Source organism: Lactuca saligna, chromosome 1, assembly GCF_052625555.1.
Source record: "Lactuca saligna cultivar CGN05327 chromosome 1, ASM5262555v1, whole genome shotgun sequence".
Lineage (NCBI taxonomy): Eukaryota > Viridiplantae > Streptophyta > Magnoliopsida > Asterales > Asteraceae > Lactuca > Lactuca saligna.
In genome coordinates this window covers 142227212-142246338 of record NC_136417.1, presented here as the reverse complement: position 1 = coordinate 142246338, position 19127 = coordinate 142227212, and the positions used below count along the sequence as shown (strand labels likewise).

At 35.4% G+C, this 19127-nt stretch overlaps 1 protein-coding gene and 1 non-coding gene across 2 annotated transcripts; both read left to right on the top strand.

Annotated features, from left to right (window-relative positions):
- The first annotated feature begins 6972 nt into the window (after positions 1 to 6972).
- LOC145027980 (small nucleolar RNA R71) lies at positions 6973 to 7079 on the top strand. Its single transcript, XR_013675740.1, has one exon. It is a non-coding gene; the product is annotated as a small nucleolar RNA R71 (small nucleolar RNA).
- A 7092-nt stretch (positions 7080 to 14171) lies between these two features.
- LOC145044951 (seipin-2-like) lies at positions 14172 to 17612 on the top strand. The gene is made up of 3 exons (XM_078993314.1): positions 14172 to 15487; positions 15691 to 16207; positions 17308 to 17612. The coding sequence occupies exons 1-2, from the start codon at positions 14198 to 14200 to the stop codon at positions 16177 to 16179; spliced, it is 1779 nt and encodes a 592-aa protein (XP_078849440.1). The 5' UTR covers positions 14172 to 14197; the 3' UTR covers positions 16180 to 16207; positions 17308 to 17612.
- The last annotated feature ends 1515 nt before the right edge of the window (positions 17613 to 19127 follow it).

Genomic DNA, 19127 nt, shown 5'->3' with positions numbered 1-19127 from the left:
CATCTCCTATGGGAATCAGAATCAAATCAATCAGGTAAGGCACCCTCAGAGATCTCTAACATCCATCCCTGAAATATCGTAGATGCAGAAACCTCGTGTTTGTTAGTGATAGAAACCCGCAACGGATACTCTAGCTCCCTAATAGGCATATCAAACGCCCTACATAACGATCAAGATACGAAGGATCGAATCATAGCCGAGTCAAATAATATGACAGAAGGCACATAGTTCACTATGAACGAACCTATCAGGGCATAATATAAGCATAACATAAATATAATTGACAGAATAACAAAAGTAAATGTACCAATCACAACATCTGGAGCTACTCTGGCCTCCTTGAAAGTGAGTTTAAAAGCACGACCTTGATCCCTGGGGGGTTCCGTTCTCCCCTGACTCCCGTCGGTGATCCCCAACGTAGCTAGAGTTGGAGCTTACGCCGGCTTGGCGGTGAGCAATGGAAAGTTGACCTTCACATGGCCAACTTGATCACAATGATAAAAGATCTTGGTACTCGAAGCTAGGACCAGTTGGCGACAATCCCTTGCATAGTGCCCCTCCTTGCCACATTTGTAACACACACCTCCTAATCGATAGGATTCCTCATGAACCTTGTCTCACTTCCCACAAGTGCGACCCCTCAGCCCTCAAAATCTAGAATCAACGCCCTTGAACCGCTTTGGTGTTGGCTATGATTGCACTGGGGCTGGTCTCTGCTCCCGCTACCTCATCTGAAGCTTTATCTTAATCCCCTGCCGCCTGGCAGCCTCCTGTATCTCCAACAAAGTATCATAACGTTCGGTGGAAACAAACTACCTGGTATCCGTCTTGAGCATGCTCAAGTAACGGTTCATCTGAGTCTGCTCAGAAGCAAACTATGGGCAAAATATGGCCCTCTCTATGAACATCTTGGGGATCTCCGTTACCAACTTAGTCCCCTGCCTCAGGTACAAACACTTCTAGGCCAACCTCTTACACTTCACTCTCGACATATATATGGTACGGAACATCTCCAAGAACTGCTCCCAGGATACAACAATTATCTGCTCAGTAGAATACGACGTCGTAACAAGTCTCCACCAATCCTTAGCTCCAGACCTCAGAAGTTTCAGAGCACACCTAACCCTCTGATCAGATAGGCACGAGTAAGTGAAAAATCATAGCTCAACATCAGACTACCACCTCATGGCTATGATCGGGGTGCTGAACTCCATCAAAAGTCAGGGGCTTCGTATTGTTGAACTCTCGATACTGAAAAACCCGACCAGCACCAATCTCTACAGCCGTGATGGCTGTGGAGGCTGCATCAACAATAGTCTCACAAATGGTTATGTATCTGTCATCAAATAACTCCATCATCATGGTCTTAATAGACCCCAAAAGCTCCAGTATCTGCCCTTGGACAATGGTCACAACCTCCTGATGGATAATCTCCCTGATACGGTCCTCGGTCACTGCTAGCCTATCCTAGCTACCCAATCCTGATCCTGATCTGGATCCTACCTCAAATCGCCTCTTCATCACCATATTGAAAAAAAAACATGAACACATCAGACCAAACACTTATCATACCAGCGATCCAACTCTTAACAAAGCCCTAAGGGTTGTGACTTCCCTTCCACATGTATGGGTCCTATGCTTTCAACCTAACATACCATCACATATCAACATATACCCTATTAAACCGTAGCCAGCATATACAGACAATCATACAAATCTAGTCGATCACTAAGCATATCATCATCATATATAGCAGGATACAGATTTAACAGATCACTACAGCATGCAAGCATGCAATAAAGCAGGATAACAATCCAAATGGGCCAGCCTTGGTGCCTTCGACCCAAATGTACAGTGAAAAAGACTTACCTTGCAAATTCCAAAAGATAGCAGAAAAGAATGTCACTTAGTGAGTCCGCTCTACATATCATCTATACACGGGGAAAGACCTAACCTTAGACTTCATAAGGAATATCCAAAATGCCCCTAGGGTCAAACTAGGTTAAAATTTTACGGAAGGTCAACAAGAAATGAAAATTCAACCCAATTGAGTACGCCTAGCGTACTAAACCTCTACGCTCCGCATACTCCGCCCTTAACCAAAAGCGGTAGTTGACCACCTACAATCAGCGTACGACATGCTACGCCTAGTGTAGGCAGTGGTCGTGCACAACCTCCATTAAGTGCTTAATTCAACAAGTCCAAACGTCAAACTCCAGATCCAAGTCTAAAAAGGTGCTCCTAATCATAAAGTTTCCAACTTTATGGTAATGCATACCTTAATAAGTCCCAAAACCAAAACCATAGTTTGTCTTAACCACTTAAGATCTCTATATCTTGCATGCAAGCACTAAATGAGTCAAGATAGCATTCTTACAACTTAGTGCACCTCAAATATTCTAAAAGGACAACTTTTTTGGTCTTAGAGTAGCTCTTAGTCATTAAGTCCAAGAAAAGGGACTAAAAACTCATAAAACTTCACATGGCTAGATCTTAAGGAAATACAAGTCAAGATCAAAGCTTTATACCTTTTGGAGCTTCCCAAAGAGATAAAGATCTAATATCCACAAGCTTGTTTCCACACCAAGGCTCCTTTATGAATCTTCTTTCTTCCTTCATCACACCAAGAACATACACTTAAGCTCAAAACACACAGACACAGACACACTTAAGGGTTAGGGTTTGCAAAAATGTCTCAAAGAGAGTGGATGCTAGAGAGGTGAGGGAAATAAGGCTATAAGGATGATTATGTACGGGCTTAACCCTAATACTTAGGGTTTCCACACCTGGCGAGTACGCCTCGCGTACTTTGATGTACGGCCAACGTACTAGGGTGTGCCATAGTATGCTAAGCATACACACGTATGCATGGTGTACTTCCATTTCCCCAAAATTACTATTTTGCTACTAGGGCTTCCAATGGACACTTCCTTTAACTTAGGGACCAAAACGTGATATAAAAAGATTATATGGTTGCCTTTAGAATCAACTGAACACCGACATGTTACAGTTTGATTATACATGTTGCCAAGATCCAATTATCTGTACGTCGCACTTCCAGTTGTTTCCGCCAACACTTGGGTAGGGTGTGACAGAAAAATGATTTTATTATTATCATATCAAGACTTTTGCTATCGAAATCACACAAGACAATCCATTTTGAGCCTCTTCATACTTTCAACTTTTTAATCAGAATGTTTGTATTCCTAAATTCAACCCCTAACTCACACTTAATTGATGCAATGTATGATGAAGTGTCGTGATCAGGGGTACATTTATGGTCGCATCGGTGATTTTAGAGACTCATGTTAATATTTTTAAATTTGCCTTAGAGCTTAAATTACCATTAGGGATGCCTGGTATGGTAATTAAAATACGTTAGGATCGTTAAAAATACTTAAAAGATAGTAAATTAGGATTAATAAAAGACAATCCTAATTATATTAGGTTGGATTGTTAGATATCCTGAAAAGATAGTCATTTCAGATCCATAAAAGATATCTTAAAATATAGAAGATTGTATAAATAAATAAGAAACGTTTTCACTAAAGAGAAGTATTCTTAAAAGGAATTAAAAAATTAAAAAAAAAAAAAAAAAAAAAAAAAAAAAAAAAAAAAACCTCATGTGCACTCACCAACATTATGTTGACTTTCAAAATACATGTAGTCTCAGGAATATGAGTATAGAAGAATATCTCCCAAGTATGAAGGAAGTTTGCAAGCAAGCTGTTGAAGTTTAGCAGTTATTTCAAGAGTTGTGTTTGTCCCTAAAAATAATGTAATCCTTCAAAATCAGTAATAAATAAACATTTAATATATATATATATATATATATATATATATATATATATGTGTGTGTGTGTGTGTGTGTGTGTGTGTGTGTGTGTGTTTGATTGTACATGTTGCCAAGATCCAATTATCCCTAGATCGCACTGCCAGTTCTTTCCGCCAACAGTTGGGTAGGGTGTGACAAAAAAATATTTTATTATTTTCATATCAAGGCTTTAGCTACCAACATCACACAAGACAATCCATTTTAATCCTCTCTATTCTTTTAATCTTTAATCAAAATGCATGTATTCCTAAATTCACCCCCCCCCCCAACTCACACTTAATTGATGCAGTGTCCCCATTTCATACTTAAACAATCAAAGAACATAAATTCAAAAGGAAGAATTGGAACAAACTCTCCTTGGGATAGTAGTGGCGAGATCAAACTCTGAAATTTGTGTGGTAAAGGTTGGACTTCTCAGATAATGGCAGGAAACAATACTTCCGGGCTCTTTTTTGTGTAAATGCAAATATGTCGGATCATAATAAATGAAAGACCCATTCTTCAAAAAGTGTGTTGAACCTCTGCCACGACGTGCTGTCAAGTGAATAGTCGTATGGTAGTGAATTTAAAATTCTCATGACGTTGTCTGGTGATGTCGCATTGTGTTTTTTTGTTGGATGCATTTGTGATATATTCAAATGCAACGACGTGGTGATGATGGAAATATCGTGGTGTCTTCTCAGATCGTCTTCAACAGTTAAAATAATGCATCGAATCTTCTTAATGGCTTAGGACCATTCCCTTTCTATAAAGATTCTTTAAAATTCTTTTCTTCATCAAATGGGAACCCCCCGTGCTTAGTAAAAAAAACATGGTATTCAATTGTGATCTTCAAAGATTGCACGACCTCTTCATCCATTAAGCTCCTTTACCGCTTCACGTATATTTGTTCTAACACTACAAAACAAAATCAGAAGACTAGAGAAACACATGATCATTTAGTTAAACTAAAAATAAAACTAATACCAAAATAAAACTAAAAACAAAAAGGAAATCAAAAGTAAAAGAAAATGCAAACTATAAAACATCGGGTTGCCTCCTGCAAAATGCTTCTTTTTTAGGAGTCATGAGTTGGAGTCCTTCTCACTCTATGTTGTCGCGATTGGGAGTAGGATATCCCTTTTTCTCCTTTTACTCTTTCCACTTGCGTTTATAAGCTTGAACCCTTCTTTTGTATGCCTTCTTGGAGTTTTCCTTCTTCTTTTTATTGGCACTTTCCTCATGCATGTGCTTCACCCTTTTACCTTGCTTTTTATCCTTTGCACTCTTCTTGGGAACTTGTTTAGGACCTCCTTCGTCTAACTCCATAGTGACCATTATAGGCTCCTCTAATCCTTCACCTATGTTTTCATCAATTATCTCAACCTCTTCATAATAGTCCTCTTCCACTTCATCAACTTCTTCTTCCACTCAACCCTTAGGTGTAGTAAACGTGATCACCTAGAACATAGGAACCGAAGCTTTTGGTTTAGAACATTTGACTTTTCCATCATGGGACTTTTCCCAAACCTTCAACTCTTCTTACATCATCTTTTCAATTTCAACTAGCTCATCTAGGCTTCTTCCATATCATCTGTCTTTGACACTTCATCTTTTGGTATTTCATGACTCACTTTTGGACTCATTTTGAAAGTAATTGCTTCATCTTCTACATGAAGTGTGTGTTTTATTCATGGATATCAACAAGAGCTCTTGCAGTACTCAAGAATGGTCTTCCTAAAATTATGGGAAGCTCTTCATCTTCTTTCATGTCGAGAACCACAAAGTTAACCGAAAAAACAAACTTGCCCACCTTCACTAACAAGTCTTCAATGATTCCTTGTGGGTAAGTGATCGAGTGATTTGGCATGTGAATTATCATCCTTGTGTCTTGGAGCTTCGGTAATCTGAGCTTTTGGTAGAAAGATAAAGGCATAAGATTAACGTTTGCCCCCGAATCGGCTAAAGCATTAATAGAAGTAGAGTTGCCAAATTCATAAGGCAAAAGTTAATTGGCCTAGGTCTCTCATCTTGGTTGGTAATCCATTGATGATTGCAACTAACCATAAATCATTAAGCACTATGGTTGATGCCTTTTCCAACTCCTTCCTATTATTCATAACATCTTTGGAATCTTTGGAAGTTTAGACATTGAATTGAGGAATGGAGCATTTATTGAGAGTGAGAGCACTTGTTACATAAAATTCTTTTGTTCCGGCTCCAAAAAATGCTTGAGTGCTTGAGATGGGAATAGCAAAGGAGGTTGATACGAATTAAGAGTTGAAATTTTTTTGTCCTCCTGTGACCACAACATGGTGAATCATCAGAAGACGATCCACTTTTGCTTTTTTGGATCTACGCTTTTCTTCTTCCGAATACAACTTGGGCTGCATTGTAGCTATTTCATGGGTCATAAATGGCACATAATGAACCTCTCATTCAGTGAAGATTGCCATTACATGAGGTTGTAATTTTTGGTCTTGATTTCTAGGTGGTAACCTCTCATTAAAAATTGTTGTTAGTTGCCCAAGTTGAGTCTCTATATTCTTAATATAATCTTGATGACTTCTTACATTAGCATCAGTGGCATCATCCCTTTTTTCAGATGCTTCCATAAACCTATGAAGTGACGACTCGAAATCCATCTTCTTTTCGGGTGGTGGTTACTCTTTTTGGTAGAAACCTCGATCAGTTTGTCTATATTTTTTTTATCTTTTTGCTTCTTATACTCTTCATAAGGCAACCACTCCTTTTTAGGCTTCCTCCAATCTTCATCATACTTGTCACCACTAGATTAAAACACTTGTGCCTTCTTATTCCCATTCTCATCCACAATTATAATCCTTTGTCAAGCGTAGCCAACTACAATTATCACACACAACTCTTATGGCATGAATGGATTGATCTAATTTTGTCATTTTCCATCCATATTTTCTAACTTTTCCAGAACCGCAACCATGTTTTGTTCCCTCCATCTCCTTTACCTTTAGTAACATCATCTTGCGAGTTTTGGTACTCACGTGAGTGCTTTGCAAACTCTTCAATCACTTCCTTAATTGTTGTCGGCTCCTTCTTCGTCATTGATCCTTGGGAGTCAAGAATTTGTCTAGTCATGACATTTACTCCATCATAGAAAATGGACACTTTTTTGGACATTAAGATTATAGTACATACAACTTCTAAGCAAACCCTTGTATCTCTCCCATGCTTCATACAATATCTCTCCAACCTCTTGTTGAAAATTAGCAATCTTCTTTTTGAGCTTTGAGATCCTTGAATGTGGACTAAATTTCTCAATAAAAGCATCACGAAGATTGGCCCACGTGTTAATAGTTCCGGGTGCAAGGGACTTCAAACAAACTTTAGCTTCACCGGTAAATGTCGTTGGAAGTATCATAACTAACATAGATTCTTTTGGCACATTAGGAATATCGAAGTAGTTTTTAATGTACTTTACTTCATCAATATGCTTGAAGGCTTCACCATACTCTTTTCTGACGAAAGGTATATCTTTAAGCATGGATAGAATATGCCATTTGAGCTCAAAAAAAATTTCAGCTGGTATCTCGGGTGAATCTAGACCTGGTCATGCTCTTCATGTATCCTCTTCTTATAATATCTCATCGTCATTCTTATGATATCTGTCATCTCTTCTACCTAATTCTTTATCTCTTCCTCATTTGAACTTTCTTCAGTAGATGTTTCTAGCTCGTGTCCAGTTCCCTTCTTATCAAGCATCCTCTTGAAACTTTCGAATCCTTTGTCTAATTGAAAAGTGTTTGTTGACCTGTTAACTTTCTTGTTCTTCCTTTTGTGAAAAGCTGATTTTGGATCTTGAAGTGGTGGAACTATTGGAGTTTTAGATCCTCAGGTCATAAATCACTATAATAAAAACAAAACAAAGAAAAAATGCATAAAAAAAAATTAGTAAACTAAAATTAACTGAGACCAGACCACGATATGGTTACACCTCAGAGAGAAAAATAAAATAAATTGAGAGAAATATATATATATTCCGGACTAGTTCTTCGTATTCCGGGCATGATTTGCGCATCCATTTGAGAATCAGAAAGAGATGTTTGTTGAATTGTTTGTAAACTTAAACGCTAGTATATTAAAGAGTAGAACTTACCTGGTTTGTTGAATCTATACTAAAAACTCCGTTCTAAATGCCGGTAGCACATACTATGGAATTTCACTTTATGATTGCTTATTCTGGATTTTTTTGTGTGGTCCCTATATATATATATATATATATATATATATATATATATATATATATATATATATATATATATATATATATATATATATATATATATATATATATATATATATATATATATATAGTATTGGAGTACAAGGCTTGACCTTTTATTTTCCTAGTCCAGAATAACCATTTCGGACATAATGATTACTTTTAAAAGAATGGTTATTTTTTCGTAACTATAAACTAAAATGAGTATAGATTACTCAATTTTCCATTTTTCTAAAAATAAAAAATTAATCGATTCATAATAACAAAATATGTTAGGGTGTAAAGTCATGCTTGGATGAGGCTTTACCCACTTGTATGTGTAATGGAAGTGAATGACACTCATTTTATGAAAGGAACCATTGGGAGTGTTCGACTAGAGAGAAAAATTGTATACAAATCCATTTGTATAATCTTTCTTGATCTAATATGAGCTTTCATAGATTTATTTACTCATTGTGTTCTTGATTTTACATGTTGATTCACTAGATCGTTCATATTCTGCACATGCCATCTTAATCTACACCACATTATTTGGTATCAGAGCGGGTGTCTTTATTGGATCAAGAATTGATCCTTGATGGCTATCTTGATTTGGTGATTCTTTTTGTTCATTGATCTTCATGATTTAGAGAGTTTTTGGATTCTAGAAATCAAATTCATCTTTGATTATGTTCAAAATTCGATTTTCTTCACTAGAATTCAAGTGATTTTTACTTTCTCTCTCTAGAAAACCCATTCAAAATCACTTTATCTCTCTAGAAATCTTCAAGTTTTTGTAATCATGGTGAATTTGCCTTACAATTCTTGGATTGTGATCGTTGAAGGTATCAAATACAAAGTCAATAAAGATCAATATGATGGGTTGGTGTATGGTTTCTTATGGAGGATTGAAGGATGATCATGGAAACTTGAAATTTCAACCACTTTGTGAGACCAAATGGCTGGCTGATATTACATGGACCATAACAACACGTAGTAGAGAAAAGATTGGAGAAGAAAAATATTTGTTCAAAAAGAAATATGTTTCTCTTATTGGAGGTCAATGTGATATTCTTGATGTTCAAGAAAAAGGAGTTCAAGTTGATTTTCAAGATGAAAAAGTTTTTTTTCTCAATTGGAGTTCAAACCGATGATATTATGTGTTCTTGTGATTCGTTTGAAGGAATGATTCCATATCGAAAGCCGGTGATTCAAGAAGTTCACAAATATCAAACTCCAAAAGATTTGATTCAAACTCACAAAGTTCAAGTTGTGGAAAGTGGGTTTGTTCATGAAATCAAGTCTTCAAGATGCAAAAATATGAGAAAGAAAAAGAAGAAGAAGATTAATCGGAAAAATAAGCGGGTTTATTCACAAAAATCGTCAAATATCATTGTGAAATCTAAATCCGTGAAGCAAATTTAAGTTCCAAAGCAACAATCTCCAAGTGTCGCATTGAATTTGAAGTCAAAACCCAATAGTGTTGGTGGTTCTTTTGAAGATGTTCTTGGATCGACAAAGAACATGAAGAACGAGATGTACATCACGCAAAGTGGGTGGTACAATGTTCGATTTGGAGACTTTCTCATTCTAACAAAAGAACCAAGATCTTCTAAATTCAATTCGTTTGTTGAAAATGGAACTCGATTCATCAAAAAGGTATCTCAAATTCTCAAATGGGTTCCAAAACATCCATGATTTCGATTCGTGCTTTACAGTTTTCAATTTTTGATCGATTTGCCTCATTGGATCTAATTCATTTCAACCCCATAGTTGATCCAATTATTTTTCTTAAATCAAAAGTTCAAAAATAAAAATCAAATTCCATTTTTTTCGAAGTATTGTTCATGTTAATTTTCGAAGCCCAATCTGTGAGAATGAATCCAATACGCTTCATCCATTATTAAGCCAACAATGTACGAATCTGTTATTGTACGTTAAAATTGAGCCCAATCCAATATTTGTAATCCGTTACTTTTCATCAAGAGCCCAATGATTATTAAACCTATTTATACAAAAATGTTGAAACTCGTCTTTGTCTTATGAATACTCAGTTGTACGCAATTGCTTTTGACTCGACTTTTATTCATGATTTTCTTGCGTATTCTGTTTCGCATATGCAATGGTTGATAATCGATCATTGATTCGTAATTCTAAACTTCTGAATCGATCGAATATGATTTGGTTATTATCAGTCGATTATGATCAAGACTGTAGAAATAAGTTGATATGTGAATCCATGATTTTATTGAAATTGGTCAAGATCTACGAGCTTTTTGTGAAGAACATTTCATTTATCATGTTTTTAATCTAAAATCAGGAAATAGAATCATGAATTTGGTGTTTATTGATCTTTGACTTTGTAAAGTCAAACTGTGAAAAAGCCACAGTCGATGTTTATGAGGTGATTTGATGAATTGGTATCGACTGAGAAAGAAGATTGGACTGGGAATAGCGAATGGCTGTTGATTTTGGTTTTTGTATTGATTTCGAAAGTTTGAGAAAAATTGTTTTTGATGTTCGCTACTGAGCAGGAAGGTTTTGGGAATTTCAATTGAGAATATAGGGATATTCGAAATTGTGATAACTAAGGAGAAGGATTTGATGTTAGGAATGGTTGATGTTAACTGAAGAATGATAAATGGACATTGTAAAGTCGATTATACTGACTTTCTTATCTGATAATCAAATTGGGAGTATTGGTTTGACGAACAAATTGGATTCGAACTGGTACTTGATTTTGGAATTTTGATTTTGAGTAGATTGCTTTAATGTCGATGGTTCGTTAAGATGATTGAGATCGGGTTGCTATTGATAAAAAGCGAATAAAGTCGACGGTGTGTAGATGAACAAATATCGACTTGGCTAACGAATGGGGAAGAAGATTAGAAATTGAAGGACTATTGATTGAAATTGATAGTCAACGATTTGGTTTTGGAATCGTTGATAGTGCGAAGCCATAGATTTTGAAAGAGAATGCGGGTATTCGATTTTAGGGTCTCAGTGTTTTGATATTGATGAACTGGGAAATCGAAATGATTTTGGAGTCGCTCGATCGAAGCCTTTGATTCGATGATTGATTGGGAATAGATGACGAAAAAATCGAATGGTTAACTGATGATTTAGGAAGGTTTTTACTGTACGAAGGGTTACTATTCACCAGAGAAGATTCGTGTGCTTTGTATTCGTATGAATTGAGAGAAGGAAAAACGAATTTTCGTATATAGCTCTTGACACTTCGCATGTTTGTCACTTTTCACCCGAGGATAATACTTCGTATGAATCAAAGTTTCGTATGAATTGAAAGAAAATAGGCAGTTTCGAATTTGACCCCTGAACCTTCGAATTTTTGTCACTTCGAAAATTAACTCAAGTGTCGAATGTTTGACACTTTTCACCAAAATTCGAATTTTTTTTGGAGCTTCCTATGATTTGTGCATCAAGGGCAGAATTTTCGAAAATGGTCTCTGAGACTTCGAATATTTGGCAGTTTTCATCCAAATTTGAAAATGATTGTTTTTTGCTGAAATTGAAGAAAGTGCATTTCAGGCCCCAGTAGTTTGTGCGAATTTACATTTTCTACCCAGTTTCGCAAATGGGGAGAATTTCGAATATTTGGCTGTTTTTGGCGCAATGGGTCCCTGCAAGTTTCAGAAAGTGACAATTTCTACCCGGTTTTTGGAAAATCTTGCAACTTTCACCCGAAAGTAAAATATTTTCACAAATTGGAAATTTTTTTGTGGTTTTTTCGTGATTGTTTTTCCATGCAAGATTTTTGGTGATTCATTTTTGGTACACATCAAGGGGGAGTTTTGTATTGTTCATTCCTCGGGCGCTTCTCACCCTTAATGGGTTTTATAATCATTTTTTGATTATAAAAAGGGAGAGAATGATGGGTATTCGAAGCTTCTCGGGTTTGTCGGATATTCATTTGTGGATTTGAAGACCTGTGTTACTTCGAGGGGGATTTTGGACTTGATCGTGCTAGCTCGTTGGATACTAAAGCAGTGACATCCAATCCTAACTTTGAGGGGGAGAATGTTATGGTGCAAAGTCATGCTTGGATGAGGCTTTACCCACTTGTGTGTGTAATGAGTTTCCTTTCCTTTATAAGGAAGTGAGTGACACTCATTTTATGAAAGGAACCATTGGGAGTGTTAGACTAGAGAGAGAAATTATATACAAACCCATTTGTATAATCATTCTAGATCTAATATGAGCTTACACAAATTTATTTACTCCTTGTGTTCTTGATTTTACATGTTGATTCACTAGATCGTTCATATTCCGCACATACCATCTTAATATACACCACATCAAAATACAATGACTAAATATAAATTTTGCAGTTTACTTTGGAATCATCCAAAAAAATTATTGACAAAATTGCAAGAATGGTCCATATGGTGTGTCAAAACTAGAGTATTTGGGCAAAAAAAGTTTGGACTAGTATCAGTGGTCCAAATGTTTCATTTTCTTGCGAGTTTAAACTTTTTTCTAAAGACAATTTCGCCCTTATTATTTAATTTTTCATTTTTGTTTTATTAACAACAATTAAAAAACATTTAAGAATAAAACCAAAATAAAATACCTTCTTTCTCTGTCACTCACTCACACACACACACTCTTTCTCTCTCTCTCTCTCTCCCCCTGTAAACATCTAGTAATCTCAACTCCATTTGAGAATCAAAAAGAGATGTGAAGACCCATTCAAGCGAGGAAAGATCAAGAAGACTAGAAGGACGTGTGAATTGATGTGTGTATTTATATTTGATCTTTCTTGTGGTTATTGATCCAACCCCTCCACCCTCCTAACATCAATCGCTACTGCTACCTCAACCATAAAGCTCTTAAAGAAACAAACCCCTAAGTGAACTTCAATCAAAGATTAGAAATCACCCCACTCTGCCTCTGCAAACCACACTTAGATGAACAAGAAAACAATCAATTCGTCTATATCATTCTCCGACGACCTCACAGTTTAAAACCCTAACATTAGTAGGAATAACGACGACAGTTGATTGCTAGGGTTTTCGGATACAGATTGCTAGGCGACGACGATTGGAGAAGCACTTTTGTTCTTGAAATTGTATGAAAGGGAAAGAAAGGTGCAGGCATCGATTCTTATTTTGAAGGGTAAAGTTGTTTATGGGTGATGATGTAAGCATTAACGGGAGACCTCCTGTTTATAAAGGGATGAGAAAATCGGAAGTCAAGGCCATCGTCGTTGGCCTCAATGTTAGTTGCTCGAGAAGCCATGAACTGAGCCTGAACTTGAGACATGACGAGAGATGAAGAAGCAGTGATGGTAGGGGGGAGTGTTGGTAGATTCGCCACTCTATTTGTGTGGGTAAACCGAACTTGAGATCCACCCTTGGTCCATTTGAGAAGGAGAGTTGATTGCATCGATCTGAGTGTGTTTTTAAATATAATCCTTGATTCAAATAAATTTTGTTCTTCAACGCGCATATAATTCTCTAAGGAAGTATTGAATGATTTTTATTATCGTTTCTGGAACTCAAGAACAAACCCAAGGATATAGGGACAACTCAAGAACAAACCCATATTTTGTGTTTGATTTTCATTTCCGGAACAATTTCAAGGAGTATTCTTGAGTGTGTATGTGTTTATAAGAGATCGTGTCTATGTGTTCTTGAGTGTGTGTATGTGTGTGTATTTTGACAAAGCCATAAAAGTTAAAGTACATGTTTTTTCATAACTATGCGTGTTCTTGAGTTTTAAAGAACAAACCCAGAGAGAGAGAGAGGTAATTTATTTTTGTTTATTTTAATTGTATTTAAATTGCTAGTAATAAAACAAAAATGAAAAAGTAAATAATAAGGGCAAAATCGTCTTTATAAAAAAATTCAAACTAAATTGGATCGAACTTACAAAAAAAAAAAAAAATGAAACTTTTGGACCATTAATATTATCTCTAACCGTTTTGATCCAAACATACTTACAAAAAAAAAAAAAATGAAACTTTTGGACCATTAATATTATCTCTAACCGTTTTGATCCATGCTAGTTATGACATACCGTATGGATGATTCTTGCAATTTTGTCTAATTTATTTGTCATTAAACCTTTTCACTATAATCTTACATATTTTTTCTGGTAAGGAACACGTCTTCAATGAAAAAGACATGATTTTTGTTTTCTACCGGGAAAACGGAACAGACATCACAGAAATTATCTTACCCAAATCCCTCTCTGCCTCTCCTCCGTTATCACCTAACCCTAAGCTGAGTTTCCCTGTCTTTCCGTTTTCAATGGGACAACAAGACTCAGGATCGTGTCTCACCGAAGAAGAGGATACCAAATTCAGCGATTCCCTTGAAGAATTCCCCCTCGTAGAGGCTTCCAACTCTATTGAGTTTGAATACTCAGTCCCCCAATCCAACTCTTCATCAGTTTCTGAGATCGATGACAACTGCTGGGACTCAATTTCAAACCTATCAAAGCACAAGCCGGAGTCGCAATCATTTCCTTCCCATACAGGTGTCCGACGCCGGCGACACATTCCCCGACAAAGTTCGAAAGAACATCCATTGTCTCCTTTTAAAAATAGTCCCGATGGTTTAGTAGATTTTGATGTTCATGAATCTATTATTTCTCCGGGAAAGAAGCACAAGTTATGGAATTTGAAGGATACTGAGAAATTGAATGGCAAACTGAATCTTACTAAAGTTCGTGCTAATTCAGATAGAGTTGGGAAGCGATTTGGCGATGCAACAAGTGTGAACTCCTCGAATTCTAGCGTAATCACCACTGTTACTGCTGATGAAAATGTCAGTGATGGATCTGTTATGGTGGATTCACCGAATTCTGGTTCGAATTTACTTTTAACCTTAGCAGGATTAACACTCAGAGCCATTTCATTTCAAATAACTTTGTTAGTTGGCTTTGTCACATTTCCCATATGGTTACTGCATTCATCTTACCTGTTTCTTATCGATCCTTTCGCGATTGTGAGGACTACAAAACGTTACCTGATAAGGAACATTTCAACTCTATTAAAGTTCTGCTTTGGTAATGTCAAAAGGGTTTTGTTTCAATGGATCACAGGAAAAAAATCAACATGGAAGCTATGTCTGCAAATAGGATGGGGATTGTTGTGGTCAGTTTTCATTGGTTTCATTTTGATTGGTTTAGTAGTTTTCTCGCTTGTTATCAGTGGCACAATAATGAAATTCATCACGGAAGTGCCTTTTCATAAAGTCGAGCAATTGAATTTTGATTATACTCAAGATACTCCCATGGCTTTTGTGCCAATAATGTCTTCTCAACAGCCATTTTGTTTGGGTTGTGATGAAAATATAAAAATTGGGGATGTTGCTCAATCACGGATTATACCTCATGATCACAAACTACAGGCTACTGTCTCTTTAACCTTGCCAGAATCATACTACAACAGAAATCTTGGGATCTTCCAGGTATTTAATAAGCTTCTGCTATAGCTGGGTAGACATTAGGAACTACACTGTTGTAATATGATGAAATGTAGTATCATGCATTTATTCTTTAATGCACACATAAATGAAAGTATCTTGCTATATTTCTTGCAATATATAATAAATGAATTAACATTGCTATATTTCTTGCAATTTCACCATTGTAAATCAATCTTTCTTTGAAGGTACGGGTAGACTTCCTCTCAGAAAGCGGAAAATTCCTTGCAACTACAACACAACTATGCATGCTACATTTCAAAAGCCCTCCTATTCGCCTTCTAACGACGTTTTTTAAACTCGCACCTTTAATCACCGGCTACTCATCGGAATCCCAAACTGTAGAAATCAAATTTAGAGAATACACAGAACGGAAAATCCCAACTTCCAGCGTGAAGGTGGTGCTGGAACCACGGGCACAATTTGCAAAGGGCGGCGGTTTGCCGGAAATATACACCGCATTTCTTAAACTCGAGTCGCAACTTCCCTTTTTCAAAAGGATTTTGTGGTCTTGGAGGATAACAATTTTCGTGTGGATTAGTATTGTGGTGTTTACAACGATGTCTTTTTTCGCTTTCCTGTGTTGCTCACCGGTGTTTCTTCCGCGCCTACGGCCGCCAGCTCAGAGGGTGGTGCCGCCGCCGGCTGATAATGCTCCCCGGCGGGGTTCGAAGTAGCTTCTTTGGTCCATATCTTTACTTCCTGGTATGCTGCACAACTATATATATATATATATATATATATATATATATATATATATATATATATATATATATATATATATATATTCTGTTACAGAAGTGTGCTTTTGATATTTTTTTTGTCTTATTATAGCATTGTACTTTCAATTTCTTTACTTATTATAACCAAGTGAAAATAAATAATTATATAGCATGAAATAGAAGAAATAGCAATGTACATTTATTTCTTTGTATATTATAGGATCATATTTTCATTTGTTTCTGTTACAAAATTGTACTTTCACTTTTTTTTTTCTTATTAAGACAATGTATTTTGAAAATACTACCCATTTGTAGCATTGTACTTCCAAAAAAATTTCTTACCAGGATGTTATACTTTGAAAAATCTACCTAGTTATAGCATTTAAAATCGTTTTCTATTTGGATGACATTGTTGTTATCGGGTAGTTTTTTTCAAAGTATAATGTTGCAATAAGAAGAAATGGAAGTAGAATTCTATGATAAACAATCAGTGCTATTTCTAGCATTTAACCCTAATTATATGTTATTAAAGGTTCTTGTCCATTTGTTTTAGGAAGTTTACTTCTTTTATATATAGAGTAAATTACACGAATGTTCCCTATGGTTTGGGGTAATTTATGCGTTTGGTCTCTAACTTATTTTTTTAACTCGGAAGGTTCCTACAGTTTGTTTTTATTATGTGTTTGGTCCCTATTGTTTGTTTTTGCTATGCGCTTGGTCCCTGTCTTACCTAAAAACAGTAGGGACCAAACGCGCAAATTACCCTAAACCATAGGGACCATTCGCGTAATTTACTCTTTATATATAATAACAACTTCTAACTTTTTCTAGTTTTAGCTACCAATTATAAGTTGTTCCAATTCTACTACTTGGGTTTTATTATTTGTGAATTACCTTTTATCATAAATGAAATGAAATTTATACCATGAGCCAAGTGAAAATAATTACTTCTATATAATTAAAGGGAAAAGTACACACAATAGCAAAATATTTCTTGTCGATTTTCATTTAAGGAATATTTTTTATAGGTAATAGCAACTTACTTCTAATTTCTTCAATTTTATTCCTCACTTTATTGAGCAGAAACACGCCAACAAAGAAGATGGAGAAGAAAATACTCTGGATAAAACCCAAAAAGGTATATATTTATGTATTGGGTATTCAAAATGGATTCTTCATGTATAATCGTAGTGTGTTTGTGATGAAGGTTGAATAATTAGGGTTTGCAATAGCTTTTTATTTGTTAGTATGTATACGGGATGAATTGTATATAAGTCGATGATCACTACTTATATTCAGAAATCAAACAAATTCTGCATGTAAGGTGTTGTATTTTTGTATTTTTTTGGGCAGGAAATACAATATGAATATAGTGTTATTAAACATAATTTGGACTTGTAAAATTGTGGATTAAGATGTTAAGAAATGTGAAAATTACTTCTCTGGATTCAAATGCGCCTATACCTTGTCTCTTATTTCCACAGTTTCTCTAGTAATGTATGCATCTTCATTTGCCTCATTGTTCTTAGCACTATCTACATCCAAACCTAGTTTTTTTAATTCTGTACTTATGACCCAAAGTAAATTTCCCAACGCAGCAATGATAGCACAAACCTTGAGATCATTACAGTTGTAACTCAGAACATAATTGGCATACACTTGAAACTTAAATAGTATAATACTTTTGTTTAATTGTAATTACCTCGACCTTGTTTGTAGTTCAACGCTCATGTAATACTTTGTTGATTAAGAACAAAATTTCTTTTTAATCTTGTCTACAAACTCAACTGCTTGGCTTACATTGTTAAGGGGCTTAGCATTATAATCATTATTAATTAGTTTATTTTTGTTGATCAGCATACTACCTACTAATCAAGTTTCTTGTTTAAAAAGTTAAAGAGTAATATTATTTATAGAGCATAAGTTTGGCAGCCAGAATTTGAGTTAACAAACCCTAAGGCGGTGTTGTTTTTTTTTTTTTTTTTTTTTTTTTTTTTTTTTTTTTTTTGGAAAAGCTTATTTTAGCATTTATGTCTATAGACAAGAAAATATTTATGTATGTGTGTTCTTGCAGACTCTATGTATTTAAGAAAACCATAGACAACAAATGTATGTGCGATCTTTTCTCCAAAAAGACATGAATTAAAGTCTGAATGGAAAAACATTTCTTGCAAACATCTTGTAGGTAATAAATAAAGATTAAATTCTAATATATATATATATATATATATATATATATATATATATATATATATATATATATATATATATATATAATTTGAGCGCTTTTTTTAAATATTTTTTGAACGACTATATTTTAATCGATTATAAATAATAATGTTTTATATTTTATGACCCAAATATAGAATATCATAAACATAATTGAATATCATAAACATAATTGATAATATCATCATATTTGTGTGTAAATATGACGAAATTTGTTAACGTTACCATATGCGACCATGTTAAATCTAACAGAAAGCACTGGCGGGACGTTATCTCGCCAGAGTCTTGGTCAGATCTCAGTCTTAGCTTGGGCATGCCAGCGTCGGGATAACAAATCATTTTACCTACAAGGAAGAATATTCCTCGAAATCCTCTTATTCTCTCATGACCAATTAGGTCATGACAAAGAGCTTGGTGACACCCAGAACTGACGTCACCTGGCTGTCAAACGGCGTGTGCATACTTCTCCCAGTAAGAAAGTATCACGTCTCACTCCTACATGGGGAGAGTCACCCCATTCCGTTAGCAACAGGTATAAAAAGATCCCTTCCTACCCAAGGAAGGGATCATCTTCTTTCATATACGATTTGTAACATCCCAAAATTCAAGACCGAAAATTTTGTTTTTAATATAGAAAAACACTTAATAACTTTGTTCTAGACATTGAAAACATT

What these genes read in the sequence shown, in the direction of transcription:
- LOC145044951 (XM_078993314.1), top strand. Translation starts at nt 14,198, where the DNA reads ATGATTTTTGTTTTCTACCGGGAAAACGGAACAGACATCACAGAAATT. An exon ending in GAAATCTTGGGATCTTCCAG is followed by an intron (nt 15,488 to 15,690) that starts GTATTTAATAAG and finishes CTTTCTTTGAAG; the next exon opens with GTACGGGTAGACTTCCTCTC.